Source organism: Amphibalanus amphitrite, unplaced genomic scaffold, assembly GCF_019059575.1.
Source record: "Amphibalanus amphitrite isolate SeventyFive unplaced genomic scaffold, NRLGWU_Aamphi_draft 000076F_arrow, whole genome shotgun sequence".
Classification (NCBI taxonomy): domain Eukaryota; kingdom Metazoa; phylum Arthropoda; class Thecostraca; order Balanomorpha; family Balanidae; genus Amphibalanus; species Amphibalanus amphitrite.
In genome coordinates this window covers 56,688-76,405 of record NW_024881572.1, presented here as the reverse complement: position 1 = coordinate 76,405, position 19,718 = coordinate 56,688, and the positions used below count along the sequence as shown (strand labels likewise).

The following is a 19,718-nucleotide window of genomic DNA, read 5'->3' as shown; positions in this document are numbered from 1 at the left end:
AATGGGGCGGCCCCTACGATTTTCTTCAAAATCGGCATGGTGATACTACAGGCCGAGATGATCAATCTGGCTGAAGAAACCCCTATGGGCATTGAAATCTATGGGGTAAAAACGCCCTTGGAAAGTTTTACCCACGCATTTCTGGCAAGTGTATCGCACGCATCCCCCCAATATGGGTATCATATGAAAGCCCATGAAAACCCAAACAAAATGTTGGGGTAAAATTTACCCACTACCCCATCCAGGGTAAAGTTTACCCAAGATGAAAATTTTCGGCTAATGGGGCGGCCCTACGATTTTCTTCAAAATCGGCATGGTGATACTACAGGCCGAGATGATCAATCTGGCTGAAGAAACCCCTATGGGCATTGAAATCTATGGGGTTAAAACGCCCTTGGAAAGTTTTACCCACGCATTTCTGGCAAGTGTATCGCACGCATACCCCTAATATGGGTATCATATGAAAGCCCATGAAAACCCAAACAAAATGGTGGGGTAAAATTTACCCACTACCCCATCCAGGGTAATGTTTACCCAAGATAAAAATTTTCGGTCAATGGGGCGGCCCCTACGATTTTCTTCAAAATCGGCATGGTAATACTACAGGCCGAGATGATCAATCTGGCTGAAGAAACCCCTATGGGCATTGAAATCTATGGGGTAAAAACGCCCTTGGAAAGTTTTACCCACGCATTTCTGGCAAGTGTATCACACGCATCCCCCCAATATGGGTATCATATGAAAGCCCATGAAAACCCAAACAAAATGGTGGGGTAAAATTTACCCACTACCCCATCCAGGGTAAAGTTTACCCAAGATGAAAATTTTCGGTCAATGGGGCGGCCCCTACGATTTTCTTCAAAATCGGCATGGTGATACTACAGGCCGAGATGATCAATCTGGCTGAAGAAACCCCTATGGGCATTGAAATATATGGGGTAAAAACGCCCTTGGAAAGTTTTACCCACGCAATTCTGGCAAGTGTATCGCACGCATCCCCCCAATATGGGTATCATATGAAAGCCCATGAAAACCCAAAGAAAATGGTGGGTTAAAATTTACCCATTACCCCATCCAGGGTAATGTTTAACCAAGATGAAAATTTTTGGTCAATAAGGCGGCCCCTACGATTTTCTTCAAAATCGGCATGGTGATACTACAGGCCAAGATGATCAATCTGGCTGAAGAAACCCCTATGGGCATTGAAATCTATGGGGTAAAAACGCCCTTGGAAAGTTTTACCCACGCATTTCTGGCAAGTGTATCGCACGCATCCCCCCAGTATGGGTATCATATGAAAGCCCATGAAAACCCAAACAAAATGTTGGGGTAAAATTTACCCACTACCCCATCCAGGGTAAAGTTTACCCAAGATAAAAATTTTCGGTCAATGGGGCGGCCCCTACGATTTTCTTCAAAATCGGCATGGTGATACTACAGGCCGAGATGATCAATCTGGCTGAAGAAACCCCTATGGGCATTGAAATCTATGGGGTAAAAACGCCCTTGGAAAGTTTTACCCACGCATTTCTGGCAAGTGTATCACACGCATCCCCCCAATATGGGTATCATATGAAAGCCCATGAAAACCCAAACAAAATGGTGGGATAAAATTTACCCACTACCCCTTCCAGGGTAAAGTTTACCCAAGATGAAAATTTTCGGTCAATGGGGCGGCCCCTACGATTTTCTTCAAAATCGGCATGGTGATACTACAGGCCGAGATGATCAATCTGGCTGAAGAAACCCCTATGGGCATTGAAATCTATGGGGTAAAAACGCCCTTGGAAAGTTTTACCCACGCATTTCTGGCAAGTGTATCGCACGCATCCCCCCAATATGGGTATCATATGAAAGCCCATGAAAACCCAAACAAAATGGTGGGGTAAAATTTACCCATTACCCCATCCAGGGTAATGTTTACCCAAGATGAAAATTTTTGGTCAATGGGGCGGCCCCTACGATTTTCTTCAAAATCGGCATGGTGATACTACAGGCCGAGATGATCAATCTGGCTGAAGAAACCCCTATGGGCATTGAAATCTATGGGGTAAAAACGCCCTTGGAAAGTTTTACCCACGCAATTCTGGCAAGTGTATCGCACGCATCCCTCCAATATGGGTATCATATGAAAGCCCATGAAAACCCAAACAAAATGGTGGGGTAAAATTTACCCACTACCCCATCCAGGGTAAAGTTTACCCAAGATGAAAATTTTCGGTCAATGGGGCGGCCCCTACGATTTTCTTCAAAATCGGCATGGTGATACTACAGGCCGAGATGATCAATCTGGCTGAAGAAACCCCTATGGGCATTGAAATCTATGGGGTAAAAACGCCCATGGAAAGTTTTACCCACGCAATTCTGGCAAGTGTATCGCACGCATCCCCCCAATATGGGTATCATATGAAAGCCCATGAAAACCCAAACAAAATGGTGGGGTAAAATTTACCCATTACCCCATCCAGGGTAATGTTTACCCAAGATGAAAATTTTCGGTCAATGGGGCGGCCCCTACGATTTTCTTCAAAATCGGCATGGTGATACTACAGGCCGAGATGATCAATCTGGCTGAAGAAACCCCTATGGGCATTGAAATCTATGGGGTAAAAACGCCCTTGGAAAGTTTTACCCACGCATTTCTGGCAAGTGTATCGCACGCATCCCCCCAATATGGGTATCATATGAAAGCCCATGAAAACCCAAACAAAATGGTGGAGTAAAATTTACCCACTACCCCATCCAGGGTAAAGTTTACCCAAGATGAAAATTTTCGGTCAATGTGGCCGCCCCTACGATTTTCTTCAAAATCGGCATGGTGATACTACAGGCCGAGATGATCAATCTGGCTGAAGAAACCCCTATGGGCATTGAAATCTATGGGGTAAAAACGCCCTTGGAAAGTTCTACCCACGCATTTCTGGCAAGTGTATCGCACGCATCCCCCCAATATGGGTATCATATGAAAGCCCATGAAAACCCGAACAAAATGGTGGGGTTAAATTTACCCATTACCCCATCCAGGGTAATGTTTACCCAAGATGAAAATTTTCGGTCAATGGGGCGGCCCCTACGATTTTCTTCAAAATCGGCATGGTGATACTACAGGCCGAGATGATCAATCTGGCTGAAGAAACTCCTATGGGCATTGAAATCTATGGGGTAAAAACGCCCTTGGAAAGATTTACCCACGCATTTCTGGCAAGTGTATTGCACGCATCCCCCAATATGGGTATCATATGAAAGCCCATGAAAACCCAAACAAAATGGTGGGGTAAAATTTACCCACTACCCCATCCAGGGTAAAGTTTACCCAAGATGAAAATTTTCGGTCAATGGGGCAGCCCTTAAGATTTTCTTCAAAATCGGCATGGTGATACTACAGGCCGAGATAATCAATCTGGCTGAAGAAACCCCTATGGGCATTGAAATCTATGGGGTAAAAAGCCCTTGGAAAGTTTTACCCACGCATTTCTGGCAAGTGTATCGCACGCATCCCCCCAATATTGGTATCATATGAAAGCCCATGAAAACCCAAACAAAATGGTGGGTTAAAATTTACCCATTACCCCATCCAGGGTAATGTTTACCCAAGATGAAAATTTTCGGTCAATGGGGCGGCCCCTACGATTTTCTTCAAAATCGGCATGGTGATACTACAGGCCGAGATGATCAATCTGGCTGAAGAAACCCCTATGGGCATTGAAATCTATGGGGTAAAAACGCCCTTGGAAAGTTTTACCCACGCATTTCTGGCAAGAGTATCGCACGCATCCCCCCAATATGGGTATCATATGAAAGCCCATGAAAACCCAAACAACTGGGCTTTCATATGATACCCATATTAGGGGGATGCGTGCGATACACTTGCCAGAAATGCGTGGGTAAAACTTTCCAAGGGCGTTTTTACCCCATATATTTCAATGCCCATAGGGGTTTCTTCAGCCAGATTGATCATCTCGGCCTGTAGTATCACCATGCCGATTTTGAAGAAAATCGTAGGGGCCACCCCATTGACCGAAAATTTTCATCTTGGGTAAACTTTACCCTGGATGGGGTAGTGGGTAAATTTTATCCCACCATTTTGTTTGGGTTTTCATGGGCTTTTATATGATACCCATATTGGGGGGATGCGTGTTATACACTTGCCAGAAATGCGTGGGTAAAACTTTCCAAGCGCGTTTTTACCCCATAGATTTCAATGCCCATAGGGGTTTCTTCAGCCAGATTGATCATCTCGGCCTGTAGTATCACCATGCCGATTTTGAAGAAAATCGTAGGTGCCGCCCCCTTGACCGAAAATTTTCATCTTGGGTAAACTTTACCCTGGATGGGGTAGTGGGTAAATTTTACCCCAACATTTTGTTTGGGTTTTCATGGGCTTTCATATGATACCCATATTGGGGGGATGCGTGCGATACACTTGCCAGAAATGCGTGGGTAAAACTTTGCAAGGGCGTTTTTACCCCATAGATTTCAATGCCCATAGGGGTTTCTTCAGCCAGATTGATCATCTCGGCCTGTAGTATCACCATGCCGATTTTGAAGAAAATCGTAGGGGCCGCCCCATTGACCGAAAATTTTCATCTTGGTTAAACATTACCCTGGATGGGGTAATGGGTAAATTTCACCCCACCATTTTGTTTGGGTTTTCATGGGCTTTCATATGATACCCATATTGGGGGGATGCGTGCGATACACTTGCCAGAATTGCGTGGGTAAAACTTTCCAAGGGCGTTTTTACCCCATATATTTCAATGCCCATAGGGGTTTCTTCAGCCAGATTGATCATCTCGGCCTGTAGTATCACCATGCCGATTTTGAAGAAAATCGTAGGGGCCGCCCCATTGACCGAAAATTTTCATCTTGGGTAAACTTTACCCTGGATGGGGTAGTGGGTAAATTTTACCCCACCATTTTGTTTGGGTTTTCATGGGCTTTCATATGATACCCATATTGGGGGGATGCGTGTGATACACTTGCCAGAAATGCGTGGGTAAAACTTTCCAAGGGCGTTTTTACCCCATAGATTTCAATGCCCATAGGGGTTTCTTCAGCCAGATTGATCATCTCGGCCTGTAGTATCACCATGCCGATTTTGAAGAAAATCGTAGGGGCCGCCCCATTGACAGAAAATTTTTATCTTGGGTAAACATTACCCTGGATGGGGTAGTGGGTAAATTTTATCCCACCATTTTGTTTGGGTTTTCATGGGCTTTCATATAATACCCATATTGGGGGTATGCGTGCGATACACTTGCCAGAAATGCGTGGGTAAAACTTTCCAAGGGCGTTTTTACCCCATAGATTTCAATGCCCATAGGGGTTTCTTCAGCCAGATTGATCATCTCGGCCTGTAGTATCACCATGCCGATTTTGAAGAAAATCGTAGGGGCCGCCCCATTGACCGAAAATTTTCATCTTGGGTAAACTTTACCCTGGATGGGGTAGTGGGTAAATTTTACCTCACCATTTTGTTTGGGTTTTCATGGGCTTTCATATGATACCCATATTGGGGGGATGCGTGCGATACACTTGCCAGAAATGCGTGGGTAAAACTTTCCCAGGGCGTTTTTACCCCATATATTTCAATGCCCATAGGGGTTTCTTCAGGCTGATTGATCATCTCGGCCTGTAGTATCACCATGCCGATTTTGAAGAAAATCGTAGGGGCCGCCCCATTGACCGAAAATTTTCATCTTGGGTAAACTTTACCCTGGATGGGGAAATGGGTAAATTTTACCCCACCATTTTGTTTGGGTTTTCATGGGCTTTCATATGATACCCATATTGGGGGGATGCGTGCGATACACTTGCCAGAAATGCGTGGGTAAAACTTTCCAAGGGCGTTTTTACCCCATAGACTTCAATGCCCATAGGGGTTTCTTCAGCCAGATTGATCATCTCGGCCTGTAGTATCACCATGCCGATTTTGAAGAAAATCGTAGGGGCCGCCCCATTGACCGAAAATTTTCATCTTGGGTAAACTTTACCCTGGATGGGGTAGTGGGTAAATTTTACCCCACAATTTTGTTTGGGTTTTCATGGGCTTTCATATGATACCCATATTGGGGGGATGCGTGCGATACACTTGCCAGAAATGCGTGGGTAAAACTTTCCAAGGGCGTTTTTACCCCATAGATTTCAATGCCCATAGGGGTTTCTTCAGCCAGATTGATCATCTCGGCCTGTAGTATCACCATGCCGATTTTGAAGAAAATCGTAGGGGCCGCCCCATTGACCGAAAATTTTTATCTTGGGTAAACATTACCCTGGATGGGGTAGTGGGTAAATTTTACCCCACCATTTTGTTTGGGTTTTCATGGGCTTTCCTATGATACCCATATTGGGGGGATGCGTGCGATACACTTGCCAGAATTGCGTGGGTAAAACTTTCCAAGGGCGTTTTTACCCCATATATTTCAATGCCCATAGGGGTTTCTTCAGCCAGATTGATCATCTCGGCCTGTAGTATCACCATGCCGATTTTGAAGAAAATCGTAGGGGCCGCCCCATTGACCGAAAATTTTCATCTTGGGTAAACTTTACCCTGGATGGGGTAGTGGGTAAATTTTACCCCACCATTTTGTTTGGGTTTTCATGGGCTTTCATATGATACCCATATTGGGGGGATGCGTGTGATACACTTGCCAGAAATGCGTGGGTAAAACTTTCCAAGGGCGTTTTTACCCCATAGATTTCAATGCCCATAGGGGTTTCTTCAGCCAGATTGATCATCTCGGCCTGTAGTATCACCATGCCGATTTTGAAGAAAATCGTAGGGGCCGCCCCATTGACCGAAAATTTTTATCTTGGGTAAACATTACCCTGGATGGGGTAGTGGGTAAATTTTACCCCACCATTTTGTTTGGGTTTTCATGGGCTTTCATATGATACCCATATTGGGGGTATGCGTGCGATACACTTGCCAGAAATGCGTGGGTAAAACTTTCCAAGGGCGTTTTTACCCCATAGATTTCAATGCCCATAGGGGTTTCTTCAGCCAGATTGATTATCTCGGCCTGTAGTATCACCATGCCGATTTTGAAGAAAATCGTAGGGGCCGCCCCATTGACCGAAAATTTTCATCTTGGGTAAACTTTACCCTGGATGGGGTAGTGGGTAAATTTCACCTCACCATTTTGTTTGGGTTTTCATGGGCTTTCATATGCTACCCATATTGGGGGGATGCGTGCGATACACTTGCCAGAAATGCGTGGGTAAAACTTTCCCAGGGCGTTTTTACCCCATATATTTCAATGCCCATAGGGGTTTCTTCAGCCTGATTGATCATCTCGGCCTGTAGTATCACCATGCCGATTTTGAAGAAAATCGTAGGGGCCGCCCCATTGACCGAAAATTTTCATCTTGGGTAAATTTTACCCTGGATGGGGTAATGGGTAAATTTTACCCCACCATTTTGTTTGGGTTTTCATGGGCTTTCATATGATACCCATATTGGGGGATGCGTGCGATACACTTGCCAGAAATGCGTGATTAAAACTTTCCAAGGGCGTTTTTACCCCATATATTTCAATGCCCATAGGGGTTTCTTCAGCCAGATTGATCATCTCGGCCTGTAGTATCACCATGCCGATTTTGAAGAAAATCGTAGGGGCCGCCCCATTGACCGAAAATTTTCATCTTGGGTAAACTTTACCCTGGATGGGGTAGTGGGTAAATTTTACCCCAACATTTTGTTTGGGTTTTCATGGGCTTTCATATGATACCCATATTGGGGGATGCGTGCGATACACTTGCCAGAAATGCGTAGGTAAAACTTTCCAAGGGCGTTTTTACCCCATAGATTTCAATGCCCATAGGGGTTTCTTCAGCCAGATTGATCATCTCGGCCTGTAGTATCACCATGCCGATTTTGAAGAAAATCGTAGGGGCCGCCCCATTGACCGAAAATTTTTATCTTGGGTAAACATTACCCTGGATGGGGTAGTGGGTAAATTTTACCCCACCATTTTGTTTGGGTTTTCATGGGCTTTCATATGATACCCATATTGGGGGGATGCGTGCGATACACTTGCCAGAAATGCGTGGGTAAAACTTTCCAAGGGCGTTTTTACCCCATAGATTTCAATGCCCATAGGGTTTTCTTTAGCCAGATTGATCATCTCGGCCTGTAGTATCACCATGCCGATTTTGAAGAAAATCGTAGGGGCCGCCCCATTGACCGAAAATTTTCATCTTGGGTAAACTTTACCCTAGATGGGGTAGTGGGTAAATTTTACCCCACCATTTTGTTTGGGTTTTCATGGGCTTTCATATGCTACCCATATTGGGGGGATGCGTGCGATACACTTGCCAGAAATGCGTGGGTAAAACTTTCCCAGGGCGTTTTTTCCCCATATATTTCAATGCCCATAGGGGTTTCTTCAGCCAGATTGATCATCTCGGCCTGTAGTATCACCATGCCGATTTTGAAGAAAATCGTAGGGGCCGCCCCATTGACCGAAAATTTTAATCTTGGGTAAACTTTACCCTGGATGGGGTAATGGGTAAATTTTACCCCACCATTTTGTTTGGGTTTTCATGGGCTTTCATATGATACCCATATTGGGGGGATGCGTGCGATACACTTGCCAGAAATGTGTGGGTAAAACTTTCCAAGGGCGTTTTTACCCCATAGATTTCAATGCCCATAGGGGTTTCTTCAGCCAGATTGATCATCTCGGCCTGTAGTATCACCATGCCGATTTTGAAGAAAATCGTAGGGGCCGCCCCATTGACCGAAAATTTTTATCTTGGGTAAACATTACCCTGGATGGGGTAGTGGGTAAATTTTACCCCACCATTTTGTTTGGGTTTTCATGGGCTTTCATATGATACCCATATTGGGGGGATGCGTGCGATACACTTGCCAGAATTGCGTGGGTAAAACTTTCCAAGGGCGTTTTTACCCCATATATTTCAATGCCCATAGGGGTTTCTTCAGCCAGATTGATCATCTCGGCCTGTAGTATCACCATGCCGATTTTGAAGAAAATCGTAGGGGCCGCCCCATTGACCGAAAATTTTCATCTTGGGTAAACTTTACCCTGGATGGGGTAGTGGGTAAATTTTACCCCACCATTTTGTTTGGGTTTTCATGGGCTTTCATATGATACCCATATTGGGGGGATGCGTGTGATACACTTGCCAGAAATGCGTGGGTAAAACTTTCCAAGGGCGTTTTTACCCCATAGATTTCAATGCCCATAGGGGTTTCTTCAGCCAGATTGATCATCTCGGCCTGTAGTATCACCATGCCGATTTTGAAGAAAATCGTAGGGGCCGCCCCATTGACCGAAAATTTTTATCTTGGGTAAACATTACCCTGGATGGGGTAGTGGGTAAATTTTACCCCACCATTTTGTTTGGGTTTTCATGGGCTTTCATATGATACCCATATTGGGGGTATGCGTGCGATACACTTGCCAGAAATGCGTGGGTAAAACTTTCCAAGGGCGTTTTTACCCCATAGATTTCAATGCCCATAGGGGTTTCTTCAGCCAGATTGATTATCTCGGCCTGTAGTATCACCATGCCGATTTTGAAGAAAATCGTAGGGGCCGCCCCATTGACCGAAAATTTTCATCTTGGGTAAACTTTACCCTGGATGGGGTAGTGGGTAAATTTCACCTCACCATTTTGTTTGGGTTTTCATGGGCTTTCATATGCTACCCATATTGGGGGGATGCGTGCGATACACTTGCCAGAAATGCGTGGGTAAAACTTTCCCAGGGCGTTTTTACCCCATATATTTCAATGCCCATAGGGGTTTCTTCAGCCTGATTGATCATCTCGGCCTGTAGTATCACCATGCCGATTTTGAAGAAAATCGTAGGGGCCGCCCCATTGACCGAAAATTTTCATCTTGGGTAAATTTTACCCTGGATGGGGTAATGGGTAAATTTTACCCCACCATTTTGTTTGGGTTTTCATGGGCTTTCATATGATACCCATATTGGGGGATGCGTGCGATACACTTGCCAGAAATGCGTGATTAAAACTTTCCAAGGGCGTTTTTACCCCATATATTTCAATGCCCATAGGGGTTTCTTCAGCCAGATTGATCATCTCGGCCTGTAGTATCACCATGCCGATTTTGAAGAAAATCGTAGGGGCCGCCCCATTGACCGAAAATTTTCATCTTGGGTAAACTTTACCCTGGATGGGGTAGTGGGTAAATTTTACCCCAACATTTTGTTTGGGTTTTCATGGGCTTTCATATGATACCCATATTGGGGGATGCGTGCGATACACTTGCCAGAAATGCGTAGGTAAAACTTTCCAAGGGCGTTTTTACCCCATAGATTTCAATGCCCATAGGGGTTTCTTCAGCCAGATTGATCATCTCGGCCTGTAGTATCACCATGCCGATTTTGAAGAAAATCGTAGGGGCCGCCCCATTGACCGAAAATTTTTATCTTGGGTAAACATTACCCTGGATGGGGTAGTGAGTAAATTTTACCCCACCATTTTGTTTGGGTTTTCATGGGCTTTCATATGATACCCATATTGGGGGGATGCGTGCGATACACTTGCCAGAAATGCGTGGGTAAAACTTTCCAAGGGCGTTTTTACCCCATAGATTTCAATGCCCATAGGGTTTTCTTTAGCCAGATTGATCATCTCGGCCTGTAGTATCACCATGCCGATTTTGAAGAAAATCGTAGGGGCCGCCCCATTGACCGAAAATTTTCATCTTGGGTAAACTTTACCCTGGATGGGGTAGTGGGTAAATTTTACCCCACCATTTTGTTTGGGTTTTCATGGGCTTTCATATGCTACCCATATTGGGGGGATGCGTGCGATACACTTGCCAGAAATGCGTGGGTAAAACTTTCCCAGGGCGTTTTTACCCCATATATTTCAATGCCCATAGGGGTTTCTTCAGCCAGATTGATCATCTCGGCCTGTAGTATCACCATGCCGATTTTGAAGAAAATCGTAGGGGCCGCCCCATTGACCGAAAATTTTAATCTTGGGTAAACTTTACCCTGGATGGGGTAATGGGTAAATTTTACCCCACCATTTTGTTTGGGTTTTCATGGGCTTTCATATGATACCCATATTGGGGGGATGCGTGCGATACACTTGCCAGAAATGCGTGGGTAAAACTTTCCAAGGGCGTTTTTACCCCATAGATTTCAATGCCCATAGGGGTTTCTTCAGCCAGATTGATCATCTCGGCCTGTAGTATCACCATGCCGATTTTGAAGAAAATCGTAGGGGCCGCCCCATTGACCGAAAATTTTCATCCTGGTTAAATCATGCTTTTGGTTAAATTGATCCGGTATTTAACCATATCATTAGGTCTGGGGTGAAGAGATCTTTCAAATGGTGGTCTTATTTTTCAGTTTCGTCCAGCCGTTTAGGCGTAAAACGGTTTTTAGATTTTTCCCTAGATTTCTAGATTTTTTCCTAGATTTGGCAGCCCCAATCTGGGCTGGGCCGAATGTGGGCTGAATGTGGGCTAACTTCCGTTACATTATCCCCATCCGCCCCTCCTACACTCGTCGCAAACTTTCGTTGTCTGCCAACTCGTTTTCGTTTTGCGTTGTATTTTTAACGAACTTAACAAAAATGTTTCTTTTAGAGCTTATGACGTCATTTCAATTCGAAAGTTGATTGGAGCTCTGGTATAAACGATGTGCAAACGCTAGAACTGATCCAAGAGGTTCATGACGTCATATATTATATTTTTAAGAGGAATAAGTGCAAAAACAATAAAAACAAGTCCTTGAAAGTGTTGTTTGGTTTTGTTTTGGAAATAGCGAGATGTGGGCGGACCAGCGGGAGAAGGTAATGCACATCTCTGGGGGCGGCGACGTGGGCATTTTCCTATTTACATCGTCATGTCTAATAATATCTTACAGTACTCGACGTCAATACACGAACGGACGTTGGATGAATTCATTTACACGCGCGTGCTTGGCGTCGCCGTCGAGTCGATCTTGATCTCTGATCTCTGAGTCAACCTCACCAGATTGCGGGCGTGAATGCTGACTGCAGTCTAAAGTCTTGACGGTCTTGACTGCAGCGCAGCCAACCAGTCACATTACGCATTACGCAATGCCTGCGTTGCTAAATCGTAGGGCTGCGTTGCGCAACTCCAACTTGGCAGCAGTCAGGTAACGCTTGAGAAAGCCGTTCTATGCGTTGCGTTAGCGATTTACAGAACCACTTTTAACAGTCAATATATTTTCAGAAGCCCGATCAAAAAATAGTTTCATTCCGCAGTTATCCCTGTGACACGGCCACACATCAGATGGGACCGGGGGACGCCGTACCGCTCGGGACCGGCGGGAGAAGGTGACCAGTGCGCGTGGGACGCTCGGTCGGTCCGCCCGTCCGCCGGCGCTACCTCCGGCCAGGCCGACGGCAGTGCCGCTTCCAGCCCGGCCTTCATCCTGCGCCGGCGGCGGCGGACCGGCCCTGCATCCCACCGCCCGACGTCCGCCCGCTCGTCGGCAGAACGCCGCGGACGGCAGGAAGGCCGGACGAGCGGGCCCGTCAGACAGACACACTACCAGTCAGCACCGCCCCAGCCGGCGCCCGCGCAGCGCGGCCTCACCGCCGGCAGTGGTGTCCGAGCGCCGTCTCGGCAAAAACACCCGGCACATTGGGAAGCAGAGGCACCAGAGAAGACAGCGTGTCCCGCCACCTCGACCCGCCCCATTGGAAGCCGCCGCCCGCCGAGCGGCACATCACGGAGCCCGCGCGACGCCCCAGGACGCCGTAGGCCCTCTACAGCTCCTCCTTCGAGATGCTGTTGTCGTCAAGCTCGTCGGCCTCGGCTGCCGACTCCAGATAGAGACCAAGGAACTCCTCGACAGAGTCGGTGTTCCACTTGTCAATCGCAAGAGTCTGAAACAGTCGCAACATAAACGTCATAATAACACGTCACCACAGGCAGGTTTATCACACTATTTCTACGTCACGTACGGCCTCTTCACAGTTGACAGGCTAAAAATGGACGATATGTGCCTACAGATTTGAGGACGTGTTAAAAAACATCAATCATATTTTAACAGGGCACTCCCATGCGAACAATGTCTGAACCAGCGATGCTTGTTTGTTTATTGAGGCTTCATGGCATACTAAGATTTATGGCCATGATCCGAATGAGATACTACAGAGTGTTCGGTACCTCCGACCTACCACGAGATCCATCGCACACAACAAACGCATCTAGCCTCGACACACTGTAACGAGAGCATAACCATTCCCGAACCTCCGTCCATCTCTCTTCGTCCATCCTCTGCTAGCCTTGTTCCCAGCCGTCTCCCGATCCTGCCCTCCCCATCAGAATGTCACTGACCTCCTGCACGCGCTCCTCCTCGTCCATCAGCTTGATGACGGGGTCGGCGCCGCGCACGTACTTCACCCGCAGACCCGGGTACCGCGCAGGTCGGTCGCTCTTAACGAACGCTGCGAACACGCCACGGGTCTCAGTCAGCCAGTACGGGTTGAGTGAGGGCATTCAACAATCGAGGCGTGAAACTCAAGCACACAAGTCCAAAATATGTGACCTAAGCTAGCAATTAAGCGCTCGTAGTGAACAAGTTCTTCGTGTGCCTACTCAGGATTCAGAAATGGCACCGTACGACATCGAACCAAGCCTAGTTGACGGGGTCGCCGAGCCCCCATTCCGTTGGCACCACGTACCCTGGACCTGCGGGAAGGCCCCCAGTCGTCATCCGCAGACCTCGAGCAGCGCGCGCGGGTAGCGCCGGATCTCGGGGGTGCCGCTGTCGGCTGTGCAGCACTTGGAGCAGTTATCTCTGCGGCAGAGTGGTGACACAGTCAGCGTGAGATAGCCGGGGCCTGGACATTGACTGAGGAAACGCCATACAAACAATTCAGAAGAGTGGATCAGTACTCAGTAAGTCAGTAGATCAACTCAGTAGCTTTAGCTTAAGTCACATGTGAAAGAAACAGCGAAGAGGCTGAACAGTAGCAGTAAGTGCGATGCTGTCAAGCAAGTTACAACGATGGCAATTTGAAATTCTTACAACGGGGAAAACACAAAGTTTACTTCTCTAAATTCTAATAGTTACTCACCTCAAGGCTGTTAAGCTGAAATCTTGCAACTCCTTGCAATAGGAGCAGAGAAGATTGGCTTTGTTGAAGCCCAAGTCTATGCATTGTTCTGATGTTAGTTCAGCAAGGACCTCCGTAACCTGTGAACAGTGAAAATACGGTCAGTTATGCAGCATTTTTCGTCGAGAATCAACCGCTCCATTCTTTTTTACGTAAAATCAATGTATTGTTTCTCTAGACTCGAAGCGCTGTGCAGAGCTGGCTAGCGGTAACTGGATATCGTGACCCTGAAATCGCAAATCGGCACTAGATCACCCTGACGACGGTACACAGGTCGTCGGGTTGGGGCGCTACCGTGACGCAGCGATACGAATTACGCACTACGCAAACATCATCGCCATGAACTACGAATCTAAACGATATACATATTTGGCGACCAGTCGTACTCGAGTTTTCCAAGAAGTGTAACTTTTTCCAGCGTGTCAAAATGTCTCACTACAAGGTGCACACTGCACACCCTCATCACTTTATCTTGGCGAAGCCGGTCTGATCATCAGACTTCAAAGGCGACGGCGACTTGGAAATATCGTTTGGCCAACGTTGGGGCGGCAGGGTAAGCAGCCCCGCCCAATGTACTCCAAAAACGGTGTCAGGTGTCAACATGCGAGGAGTGAACAAGCTGACGTCCCGGCACGCTCAGAGTCCGAGCAGTGTGTCAAGGCCGGCCTCGGTCTAAATTGGGCCGGAAGTCCTGGGACCTACCCGGGCGGACCACCAGCCGCTAGTTTTGCGGCGACGGTCACTCACAACCAGGGGTGCGGAGCCGGAGCCGGAGCTAGAGCCGAAGCCGGAGCCGTCAAAAACTCTGGCTCCTTTTTTGATGAAAATAAAATATATTGACCTAGTTCGGTTTGACAGTTCAAGGCAGTAAAACATGCGGTAATCAAAATATGAAAATAGCCTTGTTATGCAAATACAGAAGCAACGTGCGCCAATCCCATCGTCTTTTTTCTTCCACCCGTTAATTAATTGCATAGGCCATAGGGGGTGTATTGAGTATTGGAGCCGAAGCCGGAGCAGGAGCCGCCGGAGCCGGACCATTTTGCTCGGATCCCGAGCCGCCATGGCATTTCACCCGGAGCGCGCGATTTTTTTCTCCGGAGCCGGAGCCGGAGCCGTCTGAAATTCCCACGGCTCCGCACTCCTGCTCATAATTACCACAGCAAGTGTGTGCAAGCTCCACCGACCCTTCTGCGACGACGTCGACATCATCCGGATCCTGGCAAGGGTGTTGTCTCGTGAGCCTTATCCGGACGAACTCGCTACGGACAACGGGACGCAGTTCAGTAATTGCGAGTTCCCGTCAGTCGTAGCCGAGGCAGACACGATAGCGATAGCTGGATAGCCCGTTCGTCGTCATTCTTCTGCTCCGACAGAGCGGAACGGTGGAACGATTCACCCACACTCAAAAGTGGTGGCTTGTTGCGGTGGTTAACCAGTCTGAGGTTCCATCGCAGCATTGACCAGCACCCTCAGAACACTGCCAGTAACACTTCCATGAACAGAACACTGCCATGTGCAGTAACACTGCCAGGGCGCAGCCGGCTGCAGCTGCCCAGCATTCACCCAACAGTCCACCAGGTGACTGACGGTGTCTCCACGTGGAGCAGCACTCATGTCAAAACAAGTGCCAGTGTCTGCAATTACATGACACGAGACATGGAGGGTGTCAACAGTCGATGAGGCTGGCCTATAACATCAAGGCAAGGTGGTAGTCAATGCTTACAAGAAGTGCATTCCCTTCTCTGCTGCAACTCTGCATGCTGCAGTGCTACTGCATTATCTCAATCCAACTTACATCTAGTTTACCTACCTCCCAGACCAATGACTCAGCCACCTCTACTGAAGAATGCAGACTGAGTCCATGGTTTCGCACTTTGCAGCCAGGGGCGGAGCTTTCTATGCAGTTGGTGGGGCGGCTGCCCCACCAACTTGATATTTTGCCCCACCAATAAGCGTTTTGCCCCACCAACTTCAGCTGATTTCTAAGACTTTGCTGCTTTGCAAATTAATCTTTTTCGCATTGAAGAGCTTTGAAATGTCTGTTTAATGCAAAATAATATGTCTGTAATGATAGGAATTGATTCAGTGTGGGTGGCATTTTATTCAACTTTATAATCGGACATTGTGGGTTTGACGACTTTTTGCCCCACCAACTTCCCTGGAAAAGCTCCACCTATGTTTGCAGCACAAGCTGACTTGGAGCCGAGCAGCATTCCCCACTAAAACTGCTGTAATTTCTCACACCCCTCAGCCTCACCCCAGCATGTCACATGAACTGACTGAAGCAGAATCTGCCCAAACAACCAGGCAGCAGTATTCTGCAACACCCTCAGCCGGTGTTGTAGTGGGTGCCAACTGCCACAGGCCAGCAGATACAGCACGCTGCTGAAGTAATGTGAGGTTTTACCAGTCTTAACCCTCGCCCCGTTGGGGGGGGGGGGCAATTTGCCCCCCCCCCTGTGGTTTTTCCTGAATAGCAAGAAAACGGCGGCGCGCAGCACCGCCAAATTTTCAGTACCTTTCCGGGCATCAATTTGACACCTTCACACCAAATTTCAAGTCTTAGGTCACCTTAGGTCAGGAGTAATTGAGGTCGAACTGAGGTCATGTTCGACCAAAAATGAGCAAAAACATGCAATCTTGAAACGCTCACCAAATCTACAGTTACCAAGCAAAGTTCTTTATGTGGTCTAGTAGACAAAAAGCGGCGCTACAAAACTGCTGTCTCGGATTTTCAAAATTTTGGGTTTTTGACCCCCAAAAATTAAAAATAAATGATTTTTTACTCAAAAAATAAAAAAATCGAATTTGGAATAATCCGGAATATATGTGATAGTCCCTACGCTCTTCTATGTACATACCAAATTTCTGATCGATATCTCGTTTTTTGGCCAAGTTATAGCGAAAAAAAAAACTGTTCAATAATGATGACGTCAATTTTTTAACTCAATTTTTAGCGATTCTAGACCACGTAGGGCAAAACAAAGACCACCATTGAACTCCCCGTGACGAGCTGCATCGAATCGATACCCATTTTATGCAAAAATATCAACTTTTGAAATTTGACCTAATTTGACCTGACCTTCACCAGAACATAATCTAAACTGACCCCAAGGGCTGCCTGTCCCACATAATCGCATTTGACATAAAATGGACCATAAAACATGTACCACATGATATTTTCATATTGTGACCCTCAGTGACCTGACCTCTGTGACCTGACCTGGTATCAGTGACCTCAAATAACAAAATATGTGTTTGACGAACAATACCCCATCGATGATTTTCAATGAAATGCATTTACTCGATTTTACAACGCATTTCTTGAAATGCCTGTAAACGGTGAAAATTCGACCTTTGACCCGACCTGTGACGTCATCGGTTTGACCTAGGTCAATAAAAATTTGGTCACAAGGTAGTTCCCTGTTGGGGCTATCCAACGCCATTTGCCGCTTGTCGCTATGTTGCGTGGTTCTCGAGATCTTAGGGGGAGGGCCAAATTGCCCCCTCCCCCCCCCCCCCAAAGGGCGCATTGCTCGGCAGACCCCAACGGGGCGCGGGTTAATAAAAAGTGATCCAGGAGTTGATAGAAAAGATAAATATGCAGCTGCAAGAAAGATAATGCATGTATTATGTAAGATACATTCCAAAATTTATTGTAGTCTGGCAAATCGCTCCTAAGATACAGAAGCAAAGCATGAACATGGCTGAAACCAAGATTCTTACAGATAAGGCTGAAACCGCACATTGGGTACTTCTGCGGTGCGCTGTACAGGTCTCGCGGGTTTTAGCGGTAGGTTTTGCACCTAGAAAATTTAGTGTACTTCAGGCTATATCTTCGTCGTCTTAAGCTTATAAGTGTTGAAGATGCGATCGACTTGTTGGTTCACAAGCCGGCCATGCTCGTGTAAAATGGCTTCATCGTAGATCCAGACTGGAAAAAAAATACACGTTATGCCGAATAAGTCCGGCGTAGTGGCGGGATTGCGCCGAAAATTTTGGCGCTAGTCCGGCGTAATTTCGCATGCGCTGAATTCAGCGCATGGGAGGGGCCTAATTTTTCGGCGCAGGGCGGCCGCAGATTTTTTTTGGCGAGAGACGGTCACCGTATTTAGCCGGCACGCTGGTCAATCTAGCAGCAGATTCGCCCTGCAGGCGGCTTTGGAGAGGTTCCGGGACGGGACGTCCCCGCCCCGGTCGTCGCGTGCTCGAACTGGCGAGCCGCCCTGAGTCTTCTCAGCGGAGGAGTGGCCGCCCAGGTGACGCTTCAACCCTCGGCGTGGAGATAGGTATGGAAGATCTTGTTGAACGCCACCGAGCGTCGTTAAGTAATACTGCAGTGGATTCCTGCCCACTGCGGTATCGAGCAGGGTTTATACTTTATAGAGTATCGAGGGGAATGAGAGCACGGATAACCTGGCCAAACAAGTCTGGCCCCTGCCCTCAAACGCCCGCTCGCTGACCAGGACGGTCCATTGTTTGGCCTCGCATCGATGGCGCGACAACTGGTCCGAGTCACTCTTCGGAAGCGTGCCGCCGCTCCCTATCCCCGAAGAGGACCGAGAGGGCGCCGTCTCTGTGGATCGGATGACGGCGGGCCACTGGGGCCGCTCGCTCCAGTACGTGCACCGAAACGGCAGTCTCCACTCCGCGGCGTGCCAGCAGTGCCCAGACAGGCGGTGCCCCGCGGCGCTCTGCGGCGCCGAGAAGAGGCTGATGTGCCGGAGCACGTGCTGCTCCGCTGCCCGGCCCTCGCTGGCTCCTGCTAGCCTCGAACACACGGCTCCGCCGATATTTGTAGGCCCGGAACTTCTGCTCAGGCCTTGTTTCACTGCACGACGCTGCAGTGCGCTAAGGGTATTGAGGTATTGGGTTTCCCTTGGGTTTCCGTGGAAATAAAGAAACTTTTTGGATGCTCAAACATGGGAGAGCATCCAAGGCCGCGGAACACTCTGTCTGGTTGATATAGCTTTGATCGGTAGATGTGCACATGTGCTTTATATGAACGTGGCTTAATTTTGGTACAAACTGGCACCCAATTTTCTGCACAAATCATACAGAAATTTCAGCGCAAAATCACTTGTGCCGAATTCCGGCGCAAGCAGGTCTCACGGGCATCCGCCGTACTGTGTGGATGTTTTCCAGTCTGGTCGCAGATTGATTAGTTTCTGAGATATAACTGGAAATGTTAAAGTGCAAAACCTACCGCTTAATCTCGCGAGAGCCGTACCTACCGACGTAACATCAGGAGTGCAACAGCCTGAAACCTCCAGGGGACCCTGCAACTTCAAACTGAAACCCCATACCATACTTTTCCACTGCCGACTTTCTGAAACCAATGTCAAAAAACATAACTCATTAAACGACAGATTCTAGTATCAGTATAAATTCAAAGGACACTGACACGTCATCCATCCATTGGCGTGCTGACTGCTGACGCATTAGCTGAGCAAAAACAACACAAGTAGCAACAAAGGGAAACTTACCTGAAGTGCGAGGTATCCTAAAAATACTGGTAATATTTGTGTTACATGCACCATGTTCTCATGTTAAGTGGTAAATAGAATATAAACGCCCGAGACACAAACCCCTAGCCTCACCAGAGCGCTGTTCGG

General features: G+C 47.4%; 1 protein-coding gene across 1 annotated transcript; it reads right to left on the bottom strand.

Moving 5' to 3' along the window:
- Positions 1 to 12,181: 12,181 nt before the first annotated feature.
- Positions 12,182 to 19,718, bottom strand: LOC122379361 (selenoprotein F-like). The gene is given in 5 exon segments (XM_043361501.1): positions 12,182 to 12,864; positions 13,319 to 13,428; positions 13,666 to 13,781; positions 14,062 to 14,180; positions 19,590 to 19,718. Coding segments are annotated over 5 exon segments (519 nt in total). The 5' UTR covers positions 19,644 to 19,718; the 3' UTR covers positions 12,182 to 12,744.